At 38.6% G+C, this 22,102-nt stretch overlaps 1 protein-coding gene and 1 long non-coding RNA gene across 2 annotated transcripts in view; one reads left to right on the top strand and one right to left on the bottom strand.

Annotated features, from left to right (window-relative positions):
• Nfxl1 (nuclear transcription factor, X-box binding like 1) overlaps positions 1-15,741 on the top strand; it is a 43,985-nt gene extending 28,244 nt beyond the window's left edge. The window contains exons 16-23 of the mRNA XM_021654652.2: positions 2,752-2,773; positions 3,227-3,367; positions 4,924-5,090; positions 6,278-6,347; positions 9,433-9,537; positions 13,038-13,124; positions 13,911-13,964; positions 14,894-15,741. Of these exons, the coding sequence (XP_021510327.1) occupies positions 2,752-2,773; positions 3,227-3,367; positions 4,924-5,090; positions 6,278-6,347; positions 9,433-9,537; positions 13,038-13,124; positions 13,911-13,964; positions 14,894-15,067 (820 nt within the window). The 3' untranslated portion in view covers positions 15,068-15,741. The remainder of the gene's footprint in view (positions 1-2,751; positions 2,774-3,226; positions 3,368-4,923; positions 5,091-6,277; positions 6,348-9,432; positions 9,538-13,037; positions 13,125-13,910; positions 13,965-14,893) is intronic.
• Positions 11,234-21,693, bottom strand: LOC132653168 (uncharacterized). Its single transcript, XR_009590910.1, has 3 exons — positions 20,508-21,693; positions 17,501-17,584; positions 11,234-11,841 (listed from the first exon to the last, which is right to left on the bottom strand). It is a non-coding gene; the product is annotated as an uncharacterized LOC132653168 (long non-coding RNA).
• Positions 21,694-22,102: the final 409 nt, after the last annotated feature.

The raw sequence follows: 22,102 nt of genomic DNA, 5'->3' as shown, positions 1-22,102 counted from the left end.
ATTAGAGATGGGGCTGTTGTCCACAACTTAGGTTCCTAATCAACAATTGGGACATCTTGGGCATTCATCTTTTAAAGAAAGAATTCTGGTTTTCTTTATTTCTAAAAGTCATTTTTCTTCTGTACCTTCTCTCCTACATACTGCTTTTACAGTGTGCTGGATTCAGTTTACTAGTCTGTTAAATTTTTGAACAAGTTGGAGAGATAGCTCAGTTAAATTTTAGTCTGTTAAATTTTTGAACAAGTTGGAGAGATAGCTCAGATAGCATTCTGCTCTTTCAGAAGACCGAAGTTTGATTCTCAGCACCCACATAACTGTCTCTAACTCCACTTTCAGGGGATCTGCTGCTGCTTCTGGCCTCTGTGGCCACCAGGAACATGGTATACATGTATGTCTGTGCAAAACATCCCCTACACATAAAAACTGAATACTATATTTTCCTTTTTTTTTTTTTTTTCTAAGACAGGGTTTCTCTGTATAGTCTTGGCTGTCCTGGACTCATTTTATAGACTAGGCTGGCTGAATATTTTTAAAGTACTTCCTTATATAAGTGTGGTAAACATACCGGTAATCCCAGCGTTCAAGAGCTGAGGCAGGAAGATCACAAGTTTAAGGGTAGCCTGGCCTTCCTAGTGAGTTGAGTTCTAGGATAGCCAGGATGACAGGGTGACAAATACTAGGTTCCTTGAAAAGGTTGGGAAATACTTCTCTGTAATACTAATCTGTAAAGATTAGTGTGGATTCTTCAAGTGTTTGTTAGAACTGAAGCTTCTCATCGTTTTTCTGTGGTTGCCTTTGTCAGAACATTATCCAAGTAGTTGGAGTCATGCAAAGCCTTTTCATACTGGCCTTTTTCACTTAGCTTATGCATTTATTTAAGTTCCACTGCATTTTTTTCATGGTTTGATACCTCAATTCTTTTTATCACTGAATAACATTATTGCACTGCCTGGCATCCCATAGTTGTCTTGTTTATATTTTAATGTCATAAAGAATTTATTTGAGAATTCTGTGCACTGTATTTTGATGTCACCCAACCCCTTATCCCTTCCCCAGCTCTTACTAGATCTGTCTCCACCTTACCACCCACTCTCAACTTTGTACCTTTTTTATCCTTTTCTGACTTACTGAGTCCAATTTATGATGATTCACCCATTGAAGGACATTTTGGTTGTTCTATACTAAAAAATAAAGCTGCTATATATGGTTATGTACATATTTTTGTTTAACTTTTTAGCTCATTTGGACAAAATCTTAGGATAAAATCAAGTTGAATTTGTTTAGGTATTTAAAAAGCTGTCAGGTTGTCTATTAGTGACATGCCAGTTTGTGTTCTCCTTAGCATCGGTGGTCTTCTTGCTCTGCACCCTGTTAGCATAGGACACTGTCAGCACAGTAGCCATTTTGTTAGGTGAATGAGGTATTGCCTGGTAATTTACCGCTTCCTGATGCCAGGCCTCTTTATATGCCAATTTGGCATTTGTCATCCTTTTGTTAAGATTTATCTCTTGTTCAGGTGTTTTACCCATTTTTCTAATAGGGTGGTTTGCTTTTTGTCTGTTGTTAAGTATGAGTTCTTTGTATTGTTTACCAGATACATTTTCCAAATGTGGTCTGCTCATCTATGTCTCGTCTTCCTTCTGTAAAGTGTTCTTTGCTGAACAGACGTTTTTAGTTTAGTAAATTAGAACATACTCATTTCCTTTTATGGGTCATGCTTTTGGCGTTGTTTCTAAGAAGTCATCTTGAATCCCATTGTTTAAAGCTTACCCTGTGTATTATGCTTTTGTGTTTTGTAGTTAGGTCTGTAATCCACTTTGAGTTAATTGTGAAAGGTGTAAAGTCTGTCTTTTTTTAAGTGGGTATATATTTGTTCCAGCACTACCATTTGTAGAAAAGAGTATTTCTTCTGTAATTTGCCTTTGTTTTGTCAAAATGAGCTGATCTTATTTGTGTAGGCCTAATAATGGTCTCTTTGTTCTAGTTCACTAATACATGTTTCTGTCTTTCATCAGTACTCAGTACTACATATCCTTGATAACTTTTGCTTTGTAATAAGTCTTTAGTAAGCACACATTAATCCTTCAGCTTTGTTCTTCATCAGTATTGTGTTGGCTGTTTCATGTCACTGTTTTTTTTTTCCCCCCATATAGACTTTAGATTAGATATTAGGATTTTGTTTGGTTGGTTTGGACTTTGAGCCTGGGGACCATGTAGCCCAGGCTGGCCTGAACCTTATTTTGTAGGCACTCATATAGATAGAGTTCAGGCTGGTCTTGAGCTCCTCATGTTGCCAAGTTTTTGCATCTGAGTGGTCAAGTTACAGTGGTGTGCCACTGTGCTTGGCTTTGGGTGAGATCTTGGAATTTTGTTGAATATAGATGAAATTGGGAAGAAATATGACCTTAATATTTAGATATATACCTTCCTGTTTTTAAAATGGAATCTTTATTTAAACCCTTAAGTTTTCTTCTTCTGTAGGTTTTTTTTTTTTTTAATCTTGTTGTTCAGATATTTGGTTAGATTTATACCCATTTTATTTTTATGTGTGCAAGTGTAAATAAAGTTCATGTTCCAATTACTTATTCATACCCTTTTGCAAAGAATTGGCCTGTAGATGTCAACTTTATATTCTGCAGGTGCTGTAATTGCTTATATTTAAGTGTTTATATTTAATAAAAGCTAGTGTAGTTAGCATATTTGTTTCAGACACTCTTCTAAAAGAATGTATGATTTTTTTTTTTCTTATAGAGAATGTCTGGGGAAGCATGAGGTGAGTGATAGGTATAATCTTTAAGTTTATCTTTTAATCTCTATCACTTTTGTCCTGGAGTTGTTAGAGATAACTTACTATCTGTCTGTTTTATGAAGCCTGCATAGGGTTTCTATTAAAAAAATATATTTATATATATACATATATATATATACACACACACACATATTTATATGTGTTGCTTTTATGTGAGAATTAGCCTCTTTGTGTTTACTATAGAATCATTATATCAGAAATCCCTTTCAATAGTAGAATTTTTTTTCCTGGCATCTGTTTTTAGAGGAATGCTATAATAGGTGCTTAGTTTTGATATTAATATGATTAATAGAAACATGTTAAATCATTGTAAAGTTGATCTTAGATTAGTTCAGAAGGTTTTGTGTTTACATGTGCGCTTTGCTAGTTGACTGCTTTTTATTTTCATTTTTTTTTATTTTTATTTTCATTTTTAAGGTGAGCCCACTACCATGCCATGCTGTAGGACACTACTCTTGCAAGAGACTTTGTGGAAGAATATTGTACTGTCAGAATCATACATGTATGAAAGAATGCCACAAAGTGACTGAAGTTGATGGCTGTACTGGCAAAAATAAGGTAACATCCTTAGGATGGACGCATGTATAATGACTGTTAGATGCTACATATTTTTTTGAAACACCATTCTCACTGGCCTGGAATGCACCATGTAGACTAGACTGGTTGTGTAGAGGATTTCTAAGGATCTGCCTATCTCTGCTTCTCTAGTGGTGCTATTCCAAGCACGAGTCACTTTGCCCAGCTCTTTATGTAGGTTCTGGGGATTCACCTTAAGGCCAGTTCCCATCTATGTTGTGAGTTTCAGGGCCAGCCACAGCTCCATAATGAGACCCTAAAAACAAACCAAAAAAACAACTCCCCCAAGCCCCAAATTATTTGTAGAATGTTTTTTAAGTATTTGAAATGTTCTTTTAAAAGTCTAAATATCAAAATAACTTATTTTTTGAAAAGGGATATCTTTAAATTAGGCATGTGTAATTTTATATGTTTCTGTTTGTGGATATGTGCACAAGTGGATAGGTCCCCATTGAATTCAAAAGAAAGTGTTGGATCCTCTGTAGCTGGAGTTAGACATGATTGTGAGTTGCTGAGTGTGGGTGTGGGAAACTGAACTGGTCCTCTGGAAGAACAGGAAGTGCTCTTACTCACTGAGATGCTTTTCTAGCTCCTGATCACATAGAACTCATTGACACATTGTTATAATCATGACTTCATTTAGGATTAAAGACTTAACCTTTAAGTCTTGTCTGTTTATAGCTGTTTTACAAACTTTATTTCAAATATATCATTTGAAAATAATATAAACAGTTAAAATCTTTAACCATCTTTGATAGACTCTAACCCTAGTTATAGAACTAAATCACTGGAGCAGAGGGAGGTGCATTATTAAGTTTCACTGAGGTATACTTTTGAGTATAACTTAACTTTGTATGTTAACAGTTTCTGTAGTTCAGCGATGATTGTTCGTTGACTTAGAATGTATTGATAATGTTCTATCTGATTTTTTTTTGCTGGTAATGGTTATTATTAGGAAGTAATTTACAGTTTTAATAGGGATACTTTTTATGGTCAGATTCACTGTATAGTTGAGGTAGATTGACTTGAAGTTCATAGACATAAGAATCTGAATGATACTGGTCCTATTAACAATTTTGTTATTTTTATATTTGTTGATTTTTAAGATTAAAAATAGGTACCATTTAATTAATGCTGTGTGGCCATGTTTGTATATACAAATGTGTCTGTAAAAACCAAAGTCATCATAAGACATCCTTCTCAGTCATTCTTTACATTGTTTTCTTTGGGGGTGGGGCGGTCTCCATGATATCTCACTGAACTTTCCAGTTGGCTAGACTAATTGACTTCAAACTCCAAGACACTTCCTGTCTCTGCCTTCCCAGTGCCATTAGTACAACTGTATGCCTCCATACCTGGCTTTCCATCTGTCCTGGGGATTAAACTTGGATCCCTGTGCTTCTGCAGCAAGCACTGTACCTGTGGAACAGTCTGTTTATAGTAATGGTACTTCTGAGGATTGTAGAAGTTTAGTGGGATAACCTCCACATGTGAAAATCTTAGATATGTTGATGGTTTATGTCCTTGTTACTTTTCAGGCTGGCCCAGAATGCCTTCAGTGTGAAGAAGGGTGCTCTAAGTCACGGCCTGTGGGTTGTCCTCACCCCTGTGTTCTGCCGTGCCATCCTGGGAAATGTCCTCCTTGTGTTCAGATGCTTAGATTAAAATGTCACTGCAAGATCACAAGCCTCTATGTGGAGTGTAGGTAAGTAGAATACTGAAGAATACTCTCGTTTTACTAAGATTACTAAGTGACATCTCTGGAAGAGTCCGTATTAACATTTAGGAAGCGTCTTGTGTTGCTGAGATGCTGGAGGCCAAGCTTTTCAGCAGGACTTGAGAGGAGGGTGTGTAGCTTTACCCTCCAGTGCCTCACTCTGACATCAGCCAGACTCTGTCTCATTCTGCTTGGGGGTGAAGGGGTGGGAGGTGGAAGATTTGGCGAGGAAAGACATTGTATCACTGGTTTAAGAACTGTAGAGTGCTCCTGTGATATAGAGGGCTTAAAAGATGGTGTAAACCTAGAATTCTTCTGGAAAGAAATTTAACTTGTTGATAGCTTAAGTATGCTTTTTGATTTATAGTTTTAAAAGGTAGATCTTTATTATTAAAAAAAAAAACAGTTCTTGTTATAGAATTTATCATAGTAATATCTGCTTTGTCTCTTTTCCTTACTTAAAATGTACATTATGAACAGGGGAAAAATTGTAATTGTCTTGATAGATCTAACGTAATTTACCATTTATAGCTGTCACTTTTAGTTTTGACTTCTGAAAATCAGTGGCTTATGGGAGTGTTTTCAAACTAGTTTCTGTTTCCCTTGGAAATGTTTCCATCTGGTTTTCAGTGTTTTCCAGCTTTTTGGTATAATAACAACTCATGGTTAATTTTGGAAATGCGTATTTTGCTTGGAAATTACTTGCTCGATATGTTTTTCAAGTTTAGTTTTGTGATAGGTTTTCAAGGTTGCATATAATTTTTAGAAATCTAATTTTTCTGATATTCTGGAGTGTTTTTATTTTTTCTCTTAGATTTTTAAAAAATAATTGTGTGTGTGCTCATGCACATGCATGCCTTTGCACATCCTGGCACATGTGTGGAGGTCAGGGGACAACTTTGTGGAGTCATTTCTCTCCATCTACCTCCAAGTAGGATCTGGGGATTGAGCTCATCAGTTGGGCTTGTGCAGCAAGTACCTTTACCTGCTGAGTCATCTCACCAGCCCCCATGGTACCTGCATTGAGGATAATTATAGAGACATAACTTAAATTTTCTGACAAAAAAAAAATAAGATACTTTAATGGGTATGCTTGAAATCGTGAACATGAACACTTATATATATGAATAACTGGACTGGGTTTTGAATGTCATCAAAACTGTTTGTGTTTTTAGAAAAATAACCACAGCTGATGTAAATGAAAAGAACCTCCTCAGTTGTTGCAAAAACCAGTGCCCCAAAGAGGTAAGCTGCAATACCCTTTAAGTCCGGTTCCTTGGGTGTTTGTCTTTGTTGGCTGCCATAGTTGAGGTCGCTTCTGGGCCCACTAGACATGTGTTGTCTGCAGCTGCTTAGGCTAGAAGCTTCTCTGTCTTGATTGGGGGCTTAGGACTGGAAGTGACCCTTTGGAGGGATTTTTTTTTTTCTTTTGAGAACAGTTTTAAAGTTAGCTTATTAATTTTATTGTGTAAAGTATTGACTCAGCCTACTGTATAAGATAGGATTTGATAGATTAGAAACTGTGATTCACAGGCACCTAGATGGTAGATTATTAAAAATAAAAACAAGAAAGTGCAGGTGTATACATGTGTATGTTTGATTATTTTTAAATGGTTATCACATGAAAGTCCAGTATAAAGGAAAAGGAGAATGAGAAATGCTAAATATGAAGGGACATGGAAGGACTGATTGTAGGTGATGGCCATGGGTTATGAGGAAGGATATGAAGCTACTAGTTTTCTAGTTCTAATTCTGTCTTGATTTTGTTTGTTTGTTGTTTGTTTTGGTGGTGGGTAAGACCACAGCTTCAGTTTTACATGCTAATTCTGTTTATAAGTCCATTAAATTGCATAGCCTTCGGGTATGGTTAACTTGGGTATATGTGTTTTATTTTATTTATTTTCAGGTTTTAAAATAAAAAATGTTAAAATGAAATGTCACATATATGTACATAGTATATATGTATTATTTAACACAGTCAGTATTCTCATATATTCCACCCTCATTCAAAACAAAAACAACAAAACCCAAAGCGTTACTGATATCTCAAAATTCTGTCAAACTCTTGGCCTGAATGCATTTCTTTCTATTCTAAATGTGACTACCACTTTATATTTTTAAACAGTTTTACTGGGGACAGGGAGTGCTTGTATGCCATGGTGCATGTGTGGGAGTCTGAGAACAACTCTGTGGCCTTGGTCCCTCCACCGTTATGCAGCTTCTAGAGACAGCACTCGGCTTGGGAGGCTTGTTGAGCAAGCCTGAGAAGTTCAACCCACTGAGCCATGTCTCAGTCCCCTGTGGCTTGCCTTTGACTTAAGCCCTTGCTGCAGGTCTGTGTAGCTACAGAAGTATTGCCTAGTATTTTAGAAAGCTTTTGTGATTTGCTTGTTACATTTGTCCACTTACTCTGTCATGTGAGTATTCTATAGTTTGTGGATAAATATTTGGGTTATTTTCAGTTTTTACCAAAAACCACTGCTACACTTGATACTTTGTATGTGTACAAATTCCTATAGGCACATAGAAATAGTGAATTTCCTTGCCCGCAGGGAATATTTAATTTCAACTTTAATAAATTATATTGAATTGATTTCCAAAATGGCTATGCCAGTTTACAACTAGTAAAATTTTCCAATTATAGAAAATTATCAGAAGGTTTTCCTACTTTTGTTACGTGAAAGTTTCTGTTGTTTCTAATTTTTGCCAATATTTTGTTTTGACAATTCTAGAAATTTCTTTTTTCTATCTTACAATTTTACTCCTGATCAGTAGTGAGTGAGTGTCTCCTCAGGACTGTGGCATCTCTTGCTTTTGGGTATCTGCTGGATAATCCAGCACAATATACTAAATGAACAAGTTTTACTTCTAATTGCAAGCTACAGAATTAGTTCTGAGTCATTTATGGCAATAGACTGACAGACAGACAGACAGATGAGAGGGTATCTTAAGGAGGACATTGGGCATTGTTACACAGAGTCTGAAGGGAATGCCTTACAACCAAGCATTCAGATGGACAGAATCTGTGCAGCCTGAAAGATATGGTCTCTCCGGTAAGATGACTATCCTGCCTTCTCTCTCTGACTGGCTCACCTTGGGTGGACTTGTCTTGGCATAGGCAGCTATAGACATAAGGCAAAAAGCTGGAGTAGCTAACGAAGCCATGGCTATGATCTCAGCTCTTGCAGTGGAGATTGAGAAGATTAAAATTTTCTAATAAAAAAGGTTTTGTATAAATAATTGTAAAAGAAGGAGGGGAACTGGGTAGGTCCTTGTTCATGACTCCAATCAGTTTTTCCTGGGAAAAGGCAAGAGCATTGCAGACTGATTATTAAATGAGATGGCAAGGTCAAATAAAGGATTTGAAGAAGACATGTATAGTTTGGAGCCAAAAGATCCAGTGAGAGAAAGTGATTTGCATGCTGTTGGTAGGGTTCTGAAAAGTCTGAGGACTTTTAGTATCAAGAAGATGTGATATAAGGCCAGTGCTACCCACCCTTTCATTAACCTCCGCTGCACTGGAGGAATGGAGCAGTGATGAGTGAAGGGCCACACTGTAGTCATGATTCCTTCATTGGTGTTTTGTCTGCCTTTATTCTCTTTCCCATTTAGAATCATTGATTTCAAATTGAAGTATGATATGTGAATAGAAGAGAATGTTTCATGTGAAGACTCCCAGGATAGAAAGACAATAAATAAAGATACGGAACATTTAAACATCGTGGCAGTTACTGAGTTGTCTTGACTGTCTGTATAATATGTGTTAATGTAGTGTCAAGGATCAGTGTTTTAGAGCGAAAGGTTAAGTGGTTATGACCATGACGAGAAAGCTTCCTTTCTCATGTAACAACAATATAAAGGAGAGGTAGTGTTCCTGTGCTCCATGGGTTCCCCCAGCAATGCATGTTAGCCAGGTTGTCCTCTTTTACACGTGGTTTCCATTACTGCTTGGTTTCGTCATTTCTAGAACTCTGGAAAGGGAAAACATAGAAATATGTTCCTGAATGCTTTAAGGCACACATCACTTAATACTTGTTTACCCTCCATTGGCTTAGTCACCTGGCTGTAGTGACAGTGGCATGTGACATTCTGACAGTGACACCTGCTCTTGAAATAGAGCTGAAAAATACTAACATTTTCTAATAAAAATAATTTCTATAAAGAATTAACAATCTGTCTAAAACAAAAAGAAGCTGAATGATCAGTTCATCTATTTTTCAGGATTAATTGGCACTACGTGTGGTAGGCTCTGTTGAAAGAACCATTAGGGAGAAGGGGAAGGAAGAATATGACCAAAATATAAATGACCAATCACTTTTTTTCATTTTAGCTTCCTTGTGGCCATAGATGCAAAGAGATGTGTCATCCTGGTGAATGTCCCTTTAATTGCAATCAGAAGGTAAAACTTAGATGCCCTTGTAAAAGAATAAAACGGGTAAGTATTTTAAACAATTCTTGTTTGCCTTGTTTTGTGTGTTGGTAGGTTTTTTTTTTTTGCTTTAATTTTAAGATTTTATTTTTTAGAATCTTTTCATTATACTTAAACTAAGCCTAGTTATTTCTGTAAATGCTCATTAAAAAAATCAGCATTGATAGTCCAATTTTCTGTAACTTAACAACAGAAAAAAGTTGATTTCGTTGACTGAAGCTCAAGCCCTTTTGTTGGGATAGTACTAGTGGCTTCTAAATTGAAGTATTTGAGCAAGGGGCAGGTATGAGTGATAAAGTGACTTTCATGGAATAAGAGGAGGTCCTCCCCAATCAGTGGACTTGGAAAGGGGCAGGGAGGAGATGAAGGAAGGAGGGTAGGATTGGGAGGGAATGAGGGAGCGGTATATAGCTGGGATACAAAGTTAATAAAATGTAACAAACAAATAAATAAATAAAAAGAAATGGTTGGAATTGGGTTTGTTGTTCTTTTATATGATTTTCACAGCCTCATAAAATAATACTCAAACCTAGAAGAAATAATTGTAAGTTAGAAACAGTTAATGGAGCAATAAAGAATTGAGAGCTTAGTGACCAGAAAGGCTGTTCAACAAGAGCTAAAAGAACGTCTCACTCAGTTCTCATTTTGCTTGACCTCAGACGGGCAGTGTAGACAGAGACTTACTTTTGTTTGGCTTGGCTGACCATGTTGCAGTTATAGTTGTGTCATGCTATATCATGTTCTTGTGGTCCTTTCCTAATGCTTCCTCTTTGTATTAATTCCACATTCTTCCATGCAACAGACATTTATTGAAGTTCATTTATGTGGCTTGTTTATTGATCTTAATTCTATAATTTTCATTATCTTTTCCTGTAGTAGATGAGTTTACTGTTGGAGTTTGTATTTAGTTTGTATTTAAATCCACCACATTTACATGAAAATATTTACGAGCTATTTTTAATCTGCATGACTTATCAGTTTTGTGAAATCCCATGTATTGTCCAAGTGTAGTTTCCTACCCACTAATACTTAGGCAGCGAAGGATTTTCATAGGAACTTTAAAAAATGTTAATAGTTAAAAGAAAGATATATAGTTAAAAAAAAAGATTTATAACTCTTCAGGAAAATGCCAGATTTTTGACTGCTGGGATAGCCGCACTAAATACGTGCATCTTAGGTCTCACAAAGTACTGCTCCTCATTGCACTGGTCACACTAGTGCACAGTCAGCATAGGTTGTTAATGCTGCTCTACTAGACAGCTGACAGCATTTCCTTTACCTCAGAAAGCTCTGTTGGACAGTGCTGTTCTAGAATGTTCTAGACCATTTCCTCAATGCTTTGGAAGAATAACAAGAAGCAATAAATGTAAAGGATAAAAATAAAATTCAGCTGAGTTGATAGAGGCATATAGTGAATTGCTGATATTTTAATTTTATGGTTTTAATTATTTTAATTAAATAGAGTAGAGGAGATCCCTTTATTTTGGCTCAGTGGTTAAGAGAGCAAAGGACTCCATACCTTTTTTTTTTAATTCTTTATTAATTACATTTTATCCACTTTGTATTCCCCCTGTGGTTCCCTCCCTCCTCCCCTCCCAGTCCCACCCTTCCTCCCCTTCTTCATGCATGCCCCTCCACTGATAAGGGAGGTCCCCCTCTCCTTCCTTCTGATCTTAGTCTATCAGATCACATCAGGAGTGGCTGCATTGTCATCTTCTATAGCCTGGTAAGGCTGCTCCCCCCTCAGGGGGAGGTGATCAAAGAGCAGGCCAATCAGATTATGTCAGAGGCAGTCCCTCTTGCCATTACTATGTAACCCACTTGGACACTAAACTGCCATGGGCTACATCTGTGCAGGGGTTCTAGGTTATCTCCATGCATGGTACCTGGTTAGATTATGAGTCTCTGGGAAGACCCCTGTGTTCAAATTTTCTGGTTCTGTTGCTCTCCTTGTGGGGTTCCTGTCCTCTCCAGATCTTACTATTTCCCACTTCTTACATAAGATTCCATGCACTCTGCCCAACAGTTGCCCATAAGTCTCAGTGTCTGCTTTGATAGGCTGCAGGGCAGAGCCTTTCAGAGGCCCTCTGTGGCAGGTTCCTAGGTTGTTTCCTGTTTTCTTCTTCTGATGTCCATCCTCTTTGCCTTTCAGGATGGGGATTGAGCGTTTTAGTCAGGGTCCTCTCTCTTGATTAGTTTCTTTAGATGTACAGATTTAGTAGGACCCGATATCTTACCATTCACAGCATTCTGTAACTCCAGCTCCAGGGTATTCTGTGCCGTCTTCTGGTCTCTGAGCACTGCATCCATCTTCACCAACCCCCAATTAAAAAAAAAAAAAAAAAGGAGTTTTTCAGAGGTCCTCTGTGGTAGGCTCCTGTCCTGTTCCCTGTCTTCTCTCACTTCTGGTGTCTACACTGTTTGCCCTTGTGAATGGGGATTAAGCCTCTTCCCTAGGGTCCTCCTTGTTTAGCTTCTTTAGAACTATAGATTTTTAGTATGTTTATCCTATATTATATTCTAATATCCATTATAAGTGAGTATATACCATGTGTGTCCTTCTGCTTCTGGGTTACCTTACTCAGGATGATCTTTTCTAGTTCCATCCATTTGCCTGCAAATTTCATGATTTCCTTGTTTTTAATTGCTGAGTAGTATTCCATTCTGTAAATATAACACAATTTCTGTATCCATTCTTGGTAGAGGGACATCTAGGTTGTTTCCAGATTCTGGATATCATGAATAAAGCTGCTACAAACATAGCTGAACAAATGTCCTTGTTGTATAGTTGAACATATTTTGTATATATCAAAGTAGATGCTGAGACTCATAGCCAAACTTTGGACAGAGTTCAGGGAATCTTATGGAAGAAGGGGGAGATAGTGGAGAGGACAGGAGCTCTACAACGAGGCCAAACAGAGCCAAAAAATCTGGGCCTAGGGGCCCCTACAGAGACCAATGCTCTAACTAAGGGCCATGCATAGAAATAACCTAGAACCCCTGCTCAGATATAGCCCATAGACAGCTGGGTCTCCAAGTGGGTTCCCTAGTAATGGGAACAGGGACTGTCTCTGACATGAACTCAGTGGCTGTATCTTTGATCACCTCCCCCTGATGGGGGAACAGCCTTACCAGCCACAGAGGAAAACAATGCATCCAGTCCTGATGAGACCTGATAAGCTAGGGTCAGATGGAAGGGGAAGAGGACCTCTTCAGTGATTAAGGGAGAGGCACAGGGGGAAAAAAGGGAGAGAGGATGGGACTGGAGGGAGATGAGGGAGGGGACTTCAGCCGGGATACAAAGTGAATAAATTGTAATAATAAATAAATAAATAAATTTTTAAAAGACAGAGAAAATTAAGTACATGAACCAAGATAAATAATGTCTAGCGAATGTAACATATCTGTAACCTTTAGCTGTTAGGTTTTGCTGTATGTTTAGCTGGTATACAGTTGTGATTTGAAAGAATAAATTGACTAAATATATCAGTTTTGGTTATTTGTAGGAATTGCCATGCAATAAAATACGTGAAAACCAGGTTTCAGTGGAATGTGATGCAATATGCAAGGAAATGAAGCGGAAAGCATCTGAGGTGAGGTCCCATTAGGTGTTAATACAGATGTGATACTGTTATCTACTAGTTGTTCTATTTAAAAAAAAAAATGCTTGTTTAAACATCTTGTGCTTATCTTACAAAAGGCTACTTGTATAGCCCCATTCTGAGCACTGGGTAGCTTTATGGCTTGCTGTGTGTCTGAGCTTTCTGTCTTTTACACCAGTTAGTGTATTTGCTCTGGCCTTAGCTCTTTGTTTTAATGTTACAAGTAGCCTCCTAAAAATTAGGCTAAAATACTACAAATGTAAGATTTGGGGATGCTTTGGAGTTTGAGATATCTTTAGTGTTGATTCTGCCTGCCAAAACGACCAGTCCACAAATCATTTTGGTTTTATTGATTCAAAGTCTTGCCTTCCAGACACGCATTTGAAAGAAATTATCAGTTTCTATTTAGGAAAATATGGTATTAATAATTGATTTTAGATTCTTAATATTACTGATAACTTAAGAGGAAAAGTTAAAAGTGTTTAAGTTACAGATTCTCAATGTTTTGAATTATGATCTAATCTCATGTAGCTGGTAAGCGGGGATGTTTATTTAAATTATAACAAGTATAAAACAAATACAAGTTATATTCACCACCTGAATCTATTGGATGGAACCTTGGTAAAACTTCCCAGTATAATATTTACAATTCTTCATAGGCTTTTTAATGTAAGGCTACCACAAGTTGTTATGGGTTAGTAGAGCCTGGGTGAGTGGGTGCCAAGAATCTGTGGAAATTTGATATTTGGTTGTTAATTTACTTTTAAATGTACGTAGATAAAAGAAGCAGAAGCCAACGCTGCTCTGGAAGAAGAAAAGCGAAGACAGCAGGTACCTCATTGATGGGCAGACTTGTCTCTTCCATAGTTGTGGTTGTCCAACCTGCAGCATGGGTGGCCTAAGGGAACCGAGTGCAGCCCAGCATTGAGTTTGTTCTATACATTCAAAATCTTTGTTCATTTAACAAATGCCTTTTTATATTCAATTAAATGCATTGATAAATGGTCTTTAAGTGTAGCTGTTACTACAATAACAGGTGTTTTAATAAAAATTTACATTTTCTTCATTTTATTTAATGCTCATCATTTTTTAGTCAGTGTGTACTATGGTACATTATCATATTATCATTGTATAGGAACTTAGTGAGTTCTTACCAGAAGATAAAAGATGACATTTGAAAATGACTGCCACTCCAGGGTATCCTCCTTTTCTATTGTTTTTTTTAATTCTTCCTAAAGTAATCATTTGCATCACAGCATGAAGCATTTTTTCCCCTTAAAAGAGTTTTTACTGTGTTATAAAAAGGGGTGGAGACTATGTGATAAGGAAAAGAATCTATTTGAGGCATTTTTAAATTTCTGTGTATAAACCACTAGTTCTTATTTCCTGCATTATAAAAGGCTAAAATTATATATGGAGCATGCCTGTACTTGTAGGAATGTGCTCTTAAGGTATAAAATAATGTTAAATTCAGAGCTGTTGTCTGCATTTTAGAATCCCTTTGATTTAATCTGTTTCATGTTTAATATTAAAGACAGGCTTTTAGTCTGAAAGAACCACTTTATTGGCACTCAGTTCTGTTCTAAAGCCTAGCATGTGTTGAATATAGTCAGTAGTAGATGAGAGTCTTTATCTTGTTTAAATTAATATATTTATTATACTGATAGTATCAAAACATTTCTAAATTGTTGTATTTTCATTTAAATAGAAAGTTGCAAATTAGCGTATTATTTTAATTTAATACAAATGTGTTTTTTTAGGCTGAACTGGAGGCTTTTGAAAACAGACTGAAGGGTCGCCGCAAGAAGAACAGGAGAAGAGATGAGGTGGCCGTGGAGCTCTCGCTGTGGCAGAAGTATAAGTCCTACCTCCTTCCCGTGTGTGGCATTGTAGGGGCAGTGCTTGTGTGGTACATTGCCCATGGTGTGGAGTAATGATCCTCCAACTCTTAAAATACCTCAGACTGGCGTTACATGAATGTTCAGTTTAAGATGTTAGAAAGCGTGCATTGTAGCGCATGGTACACACTCACGCTCCTCTCTGTGTCCTCATCTGGCTCTAGTTAGGACAGAATGTTTAGCTTTATCTGAATCAGCACGGTTATCAGGGCCAGTGAGATACTGTCTGCAGCCTGAGCGTGACTGCAGTTATAAGACAGGTCATAGGCTTAGCTGGTGCATTGTGCCTCCTTGTAATAACTTAGTCTTTTCATCTGATATTTCCATGTTCAATACTTCATCCATTTTGTGAAGTCAAATAAAACTGAGCCATATGTGCAGCAGTGGGGATATTTCTCTGATCACTTACTGGGTACTTTTCTTGATCATGTAACTTTGTACTTTTTAAAGAAGTGATTCTGTAAATGAATCTTAAATTCTAACACAAGGCTTTATAATTAGATTCCAGAGTAGTTTATCAGAGAGAAATTTTTATTGGGCATTGAAGCAAATTTTACACTGTGTATTCCTCAGAAAATCTAAACAAATGCTACACTAGGTTCTTTGCAGGAGGCTGGGGTTTTTTTGTGCAAGAAGCTTTAACTGAAGATAGCATGTTTTGTAAAACTTGTGTGTATCTTTTTATAACAATAAAAGAAAATTAATACGTATGAGCAGTGTGTACCGAGCACATGGCTTGTGAGCTTTATGTACTTGAGTTCATTTTTCTTTACTGCAATTCTTGATATAGGTACCTGGGAATAATCTTTGAAATCATACTGTTAGAAAATAATAAGCCACATTAGATTTGTATGTCAATTAAAATAGTTTGGTATTTAATTTTTATATGATTGTTTTCATTAAAAATTTCATACTGAATTTGTAATAAAGAATATTATTTTTTAAGACACCCAAGAGTGCCTAGTTTTAGGTTAGATCTCAGTATCAATGGGGAAAGTGATGTTACAGAACACAGTAACATTAGCAGTGGTAGACGTGCCTTTTAACCATCACTCCAAAGGAAGACTGTAAATCTGCATAAGCTAGCAAGCAAGGAGCAGACTCACAGAAAATGAATGAGTTTCTTGTGGTAAGTGGTATTGAAAAAATAAGAAATGGGCCTGGAGGGATGGCTCAAAGTTAAGAACGCTGTTCTTCCTGCGGGGAGAGTTTGATTCCTAGTACCCACATGGTGGCTCAAAGCCAGCTGCATCCTCCCTCTTCCAGCCTCCACAGGCACCAGGCATGCAACTGGTGTGCAAACAAAACAGATAGACATAAAACAAAAATGAATAAATATTAGAAAACCAACAAGAAATAGCATAGAAAATGGGTAGAAGTGTACTAGGGTCAGTTAGTGAGAAAGTGTCTCGGAAGGAAGGATGTTTGAACTGATCTGAAGGACTCCCATCTGGAAGACTGAGGGAAAAGTCTGCAAACAGCAGTAGATACAAAGTCACTAAATTTGGGACTTAATGCATTTGGCAAGGATGAGGGGCTGAAAATGAGAATTTAAGTTCAGTTTAAATTGAGAGGGGGCAAATTCTAGGCCAATATTGGTTGGCGAAAGAATAAGGTAAGGATTTGGCTTTTATTCTAGTTGGAGTGGACATCCCTAAACAGTTTTAAGCAAGGAAGAGACCTTTGTTTTGCTTTTTGCAATTGCTGGCTGCGAGGAGGACTGAAGACTGCAAGGGGTGTTTTAGGGTTGGGCTCCGGGAAACATCCGAGACAGCACGCAGTGCAGGCTGCAGACACTGGGGACTGTGGCTCAGTTACATGGGACTCCAGCGACTGTCACAAAGATGCTGCAAACATTTCTGAGAAGAATGCAGGGGAATATAAGGAGGGAGTGATTACCATCTTCAAGACCAAGGTGAGCTTACATTTTGTCTAAATTCTCTGAAGTAGCATGCTGCCCTTTTGATTATAGTGTTAGTGAAAGGAGAAATGAGAAAGTTAACCAGTAGTCACGAGGAATTAGAGGCAAAACTGTTCATCTAATTCTCCTACTTTTACCTTGTGACACTAACACAACGAAAAAATGGAAAATTTGATGCTTGCTTAAGTTTGTAGAAATTTTTGAGGTTTTTTTTTTTTTTTTCAGTTTAAACACTTTTCATCTCAAACACCTAGTATTTATATTTTCATGGCTTTCACTGTTCACATCGAAATGAAGCTTCATCTCAAATAAGAGTCATTGTTACTGAAATTGGCCGAGGAGCTTTATTGGTGCGCAACATTTGAATATGTTTGCTTTTTTGGCAAACAATTTTTTAATTTTTGTGTTTCACGGCCAGAGATTTTAAGGGTTTTAAACACAGGTGAGTCTTCTCTGGGAGAAGACTTTAATACCAAATGTCCAGAGCTTGAAATACATCTTTGGTATTGCTTCCCATCTCACCTCTGGTGTTCCATATTGATACTCACAGAGTCTTTGTTCTTCTGGGTCCCTGGTAGAGAGACTAGTGCTCACCACCCCAGCTGTGCATGATTTGTTGTGGCTTCCTCCACCTAAGCAGACAACAAAGGAGTGATGAGCCAGGTTAAGATACAGTAGGAAAAAACAGCCCTTTTTGAGAGGGAAGCCCTATGCCGAAGGTGACTCTTTTTTTTTTTTTTTTTAAGCTTCAGGTTTTTTATAGTCAAAATTATTGAAAAACTGGAAAATAATCCAGTGTCCAAAACAAAGATAAATGGACATAGTGGTAAATGAGAAATATACCAGCACTCCAGAGGCTGGGATAGGAAGGTTGTGAATTCTAGACCAGGCTGGGCTACAAAGCAAGACCCTGCCTCTACAGCTAGAGGTGCAGTGGAGGCCAACATTTTCAGGGCTAGATAAGAGCAGTAAAATGACTCTTGGTGTTCACCCTCCCATTCCTGGGAATGGGAAGTAAGGCAGATGGCCAAGCCCTGCTGAGTGGCCTACTGCTGAGTGGCAGTAATGGAGCCTGTACCTTAGGTCCTTGTCACTATAGAGCTTCAAAGACTGAGGAAGAAGCAGAACAGCGGCCACTACCTCCTGGAAAGATGGATTTGGGAGGAACTGGGAAACCCCTCTGCTCTCTAGAAACCTTTAAGAGATCCCAGACAGTTATCCATTTTGAAAGCCATTTTTACACATTTTAGAATCAGGCTTTCTGTGAAATGCCTGACATGGAGTGCTTGAAGAACTTAAACATGACTATCTCCTACCCTTAAGACATCCAGTAAATGCTACCTTGGAGTAGCAACAGAGGCCTTGGAAATGGAGTTCTCTCACTCTTCATTTTTCCCTTTTGCTGAAGATAGATTTTTTTTTCTCATATAATGTATTGTAATCGTTTTCCCTGCCTCTGCTCCTCCCAGTTTCTCCTCACCTCCCTCTGATCTGGATTTACCTCCTTTCTGTCTCATTAGAAACAGTCAGGCTAAGGGATAATAATAAAATAAGGTAAAATAAAAACTAACATTGGCATAGGATTTAAAAAAAGCACAAGAAACAGATGCAGAGACCCACTCATTCATACATTCACACTCAGGAATCACAAACAAAACAAAACATGAACCGTATATACAAAGACCCTGCAGGATAAAAAGAAGAGCCAATGACATTATGAAAAGGAACTTCCTGGGGAGATATGTCCTCTCTAGTTCCGCACTCCCTTCCTAACCTCCTACAGCCTCTACAGATTGTAGCTTGGCTACCGCTGATCTGACAGCTAATACCCACGTATAAGTGAAAGCATACTGAGGTCTGTGTCACCTCACTCAGGGTGTAGTTTTTCTAGTTTCAACCATTTACCTGTGAAGCTCATGATTTTATTCTTTTTACAGCTATATAACACTCCATTATGGAAACGTGCCTCGTTTTCTTTATTGTCTGCTGACAGCTGGGTTCTTCCCAATTTCTGGCTATTATGAATAAATCTACAATGAACATAGTGTAGACAGGTCTCTGTGGTGGGGTAAAATGTCCTTTGTGTATATGCTCAAGAGTGTCACCTCACTTTATGCTCATGGGTCACAATTCCTGGAGGAGTAGGGAGGACACTGGCCAAAGATGATTGCATTTGGGCAGTGAGATTGCATCAGAAGCCCTGAGTAGGATGAGGTGTATGAGTATGCTAAAAATAACGCTGAGATTTCCTCCTGGGCCAGTTCTTTGTCCCAGTGAGCACCATGGTGTATTAGAGGCTGATGAGTCACAAATACTAGATCAGCACACAACATTATACACCATACAAGAGGACCTCGCTGTGCTGGAGATTTTGGTAGGGGTGGGTATTTCTCCTCCTTTCACTTCTTTTTGTTTTTGAGACAGTCTTGACTATGCAGCCCTGAATGGTCTAGAGCTCTCTGTGTAGACCCCGGCTGGCCCCAGACTCAGAGAGATCCTTCTGCCTCTGCCTCCCGAGTGTTGGGATCAAGGGTGTGCACCACCACACCTAGCATCTTTCCCTCTTAAGATAAGTGTATCCTTTTCTGTAATAAAGTTCCAACTTGCCTGGGTTTCATCCTATTTAATTTTCTTTCACAGTTTTTTATTGTCATCATGCTGGAATGCCAACCACGTTTGTTAAGAAAGCTTTTTGTTGTTCTGAAATTGCCTTCATTTGTAGTGCTAAGGGCTAATTTGGACTATAGTTATGACATGCGGCCAAACATTACTCTGTAAAAATCACCCTGAGTATGCCTCTATACTCTGCACTTTAACTTAATTTCCCATAAGTCTCTTTTAAAAATGTATCAAAATAATGAATTTTAGCATTTTGCAATGTGCAGTATATAATTGTTATCTTTAGTCCAGCACCAGCAATAGCACACCAGACCTTTATGCATCTTTTTTGCCATGGAATCCTTAGTTTTAAGTGAAGGTTCTGTTCATGGGACTCAGTTAAAGAAGATGAGGTAATGGCAAAATCTTCCTATGGCTAGCACACAGGTCTGTGTTGTTTCGTCAGCACTCCCCATAAATCTCTTTAATCTTTGTGTGTTTTTTAAATTATGTTACTAGTTTGATATATGCCTGAAATGCTAGACAGTAAAACTTTCAGAATGGTACCAGAAATGTTAATTTTTGTAAAGTGAAGAGTATTTAAAGACATTGGACACTGGTTATTCCAATGTTTTTAGTAAATTGAGGGGCAGTGGTAGAGCACTTGCCTAGCAAAGCCAGCATCCACAGCTCTAAATGTAAGTTCAAGTACTTACGTGACATATTTTAAAAGAATAATTCCGACAGATCATTAAAAACCACTGTGAGCATGCTTCGTAATTAACTTGAATACAAGACGTTTGAGTTCTTACAGCATAAAAGTTAATTACAAAGTATAAACATGATGTTCACCATCATTTTTATATCCCACCCTCTCCCCAGCAGCAAAAATAAAGACCTCGGGTTTTGATACTCATATAAAGCTGTTGGAAGGAAGTGTGGGGACGGAGTGATTACCTTATCAGTACTGTCCACGTTAGGGACACCGCGAAGTAGAGCAGGGAGACCCTGCGGAATCCACGGAGTTTCTTCAGTTTCGTAGGTCCCACACCACCTCCACCAGGGGGCAGAACGCAGAAAAGAAACTCACGGTGAATTCATGATGGTGCACATCCGCCCAGTGTTGTACTCACAGACCAACTCTGGCCTTCAAGTTGGAGCTGGCAGACGTTTCTTCTGGGCTCTGGGTAGGGTTCCCAGATAGGAGCCCTGTGAGTGGTGGTGTGTGATGAGGCAGTGTCTCGGAGCTCAGTTACAAAATGTCAGGACCTCTGGGAAATATCAGGTCGGCTGGCTGCTGACTGATAACCTTAAGCTGGTTGCTCCAGCTGCCTCTCATCTCTGAGGGTGGCGGTGAAGTGTTTACTGCAGAGCCTGCCGAGCTACAACACGTGGGGTTTGCGACCTAGGAAATGTTTGTTGGGAACTGCATTCTCTTGGAGGCATGAGAAGTCGGTGACCCACCTCTTTAACTGCACGTAAATGGCGTTTCCCACATTGCATATCTTTTCCGAAGCAAAATATCCATTCCCGCCCCCTTCAGTTGTAGAAATGTGCCTTCATCCACAGGATGATGCTCAAGTCACATGACTCCAATGGAGACAGACTACAGTAAAACCAAGTAATTATTGAATTTTTAAAAATCTTGTTTGAAGTTGGATTAAAAAACACGTCTAAGGAAACTTAATGAAGTCCTTGGCCTCTTTATTTCATCCCCCCTTTTCGTTTTTCACTAAATATTTAACAGTTGTCTTAGCCTTTGAGCAGCAATGCAACCTGTGCAGTGGAATGTCTCCAGCACACTCCTTGCTGCCTTTAGGAACTTGGCTCCCTGTGAATGACGAGGGCGGATTTGCTAGCCCCTGACCTCAGCCTGTAGTACTCTGCAGGCAGTCCCCAGGCTGGAGCTTTCCTGGTCCATGAAGCTGGAGCAGAGACCCCGTCTTGCAAAAGCAGTGTCTTCCCTAAACTCGTAGCAGAAGACAGATTTGCAACTTTCATAGTGCAAATAATGCCTGCCTTCAAAACCTTACATCTTTTCAAAAACAAGAAACTTGGCATTGGATTGCCAGCGCCTGCAGGCAGTCATTTTGATAACTTTCCTGGCTAGATTCAGGTTTGGGTGGATGGGGTGTCCTAGGATGTGCTAAAGAGAGTTCAGAGGAGTGCAGCCCTTTACACCGTTTAAACAAAGTTCTGGCTTTGCTGCTCCTGTCCAGTAGTTTAAGGTTTTGTTTGTTAGTTTTTGTTTTTTTTTCATCCTGGTGTGGAGGATGCGGGCAGCAGACTTTTGGGCTTCCCATCTGCCTTAGAAGAAGAACTTTTCTGAAGGCAGGGGTGGGTGTGAAGGAACTGTCATTAAGGGTTATGGGTAGGACCCAGAGACGTGAGTGAAGGGAGGGGGAGTGGTCTGCGGGTGGGGTCTGCCCAGCAGACAAAATATGGGGCTCCCATCGCCCGAGTACAACTTCACTCCGAGTGAGGAGAGAGACATCCGTAGTGCCTCTCCTAGAGAGCCACAGAGCAGAGCAAAGCGACCGAGATTAGAGTGG

This window comes from Meriones unguiculatus, chromosome 3, assembly GCF_030254825.1.
Source record: "Meriones unguiculatus strain TT.TT164.6M chromosome 3, Bangor_MerUng_6.1, whole genome shotgun sequence".
Taxonomy (NCBI): Eukaryota; Metazoa; Chordata; class Mammalia; order Rodentia; family Muridae; genus Meriones; species Meriones unguiculatus.
Note: the sequence above shows the minus strand (reverse complement) of the source record. Positions and strands in the feature narration are given on the sequence as shown.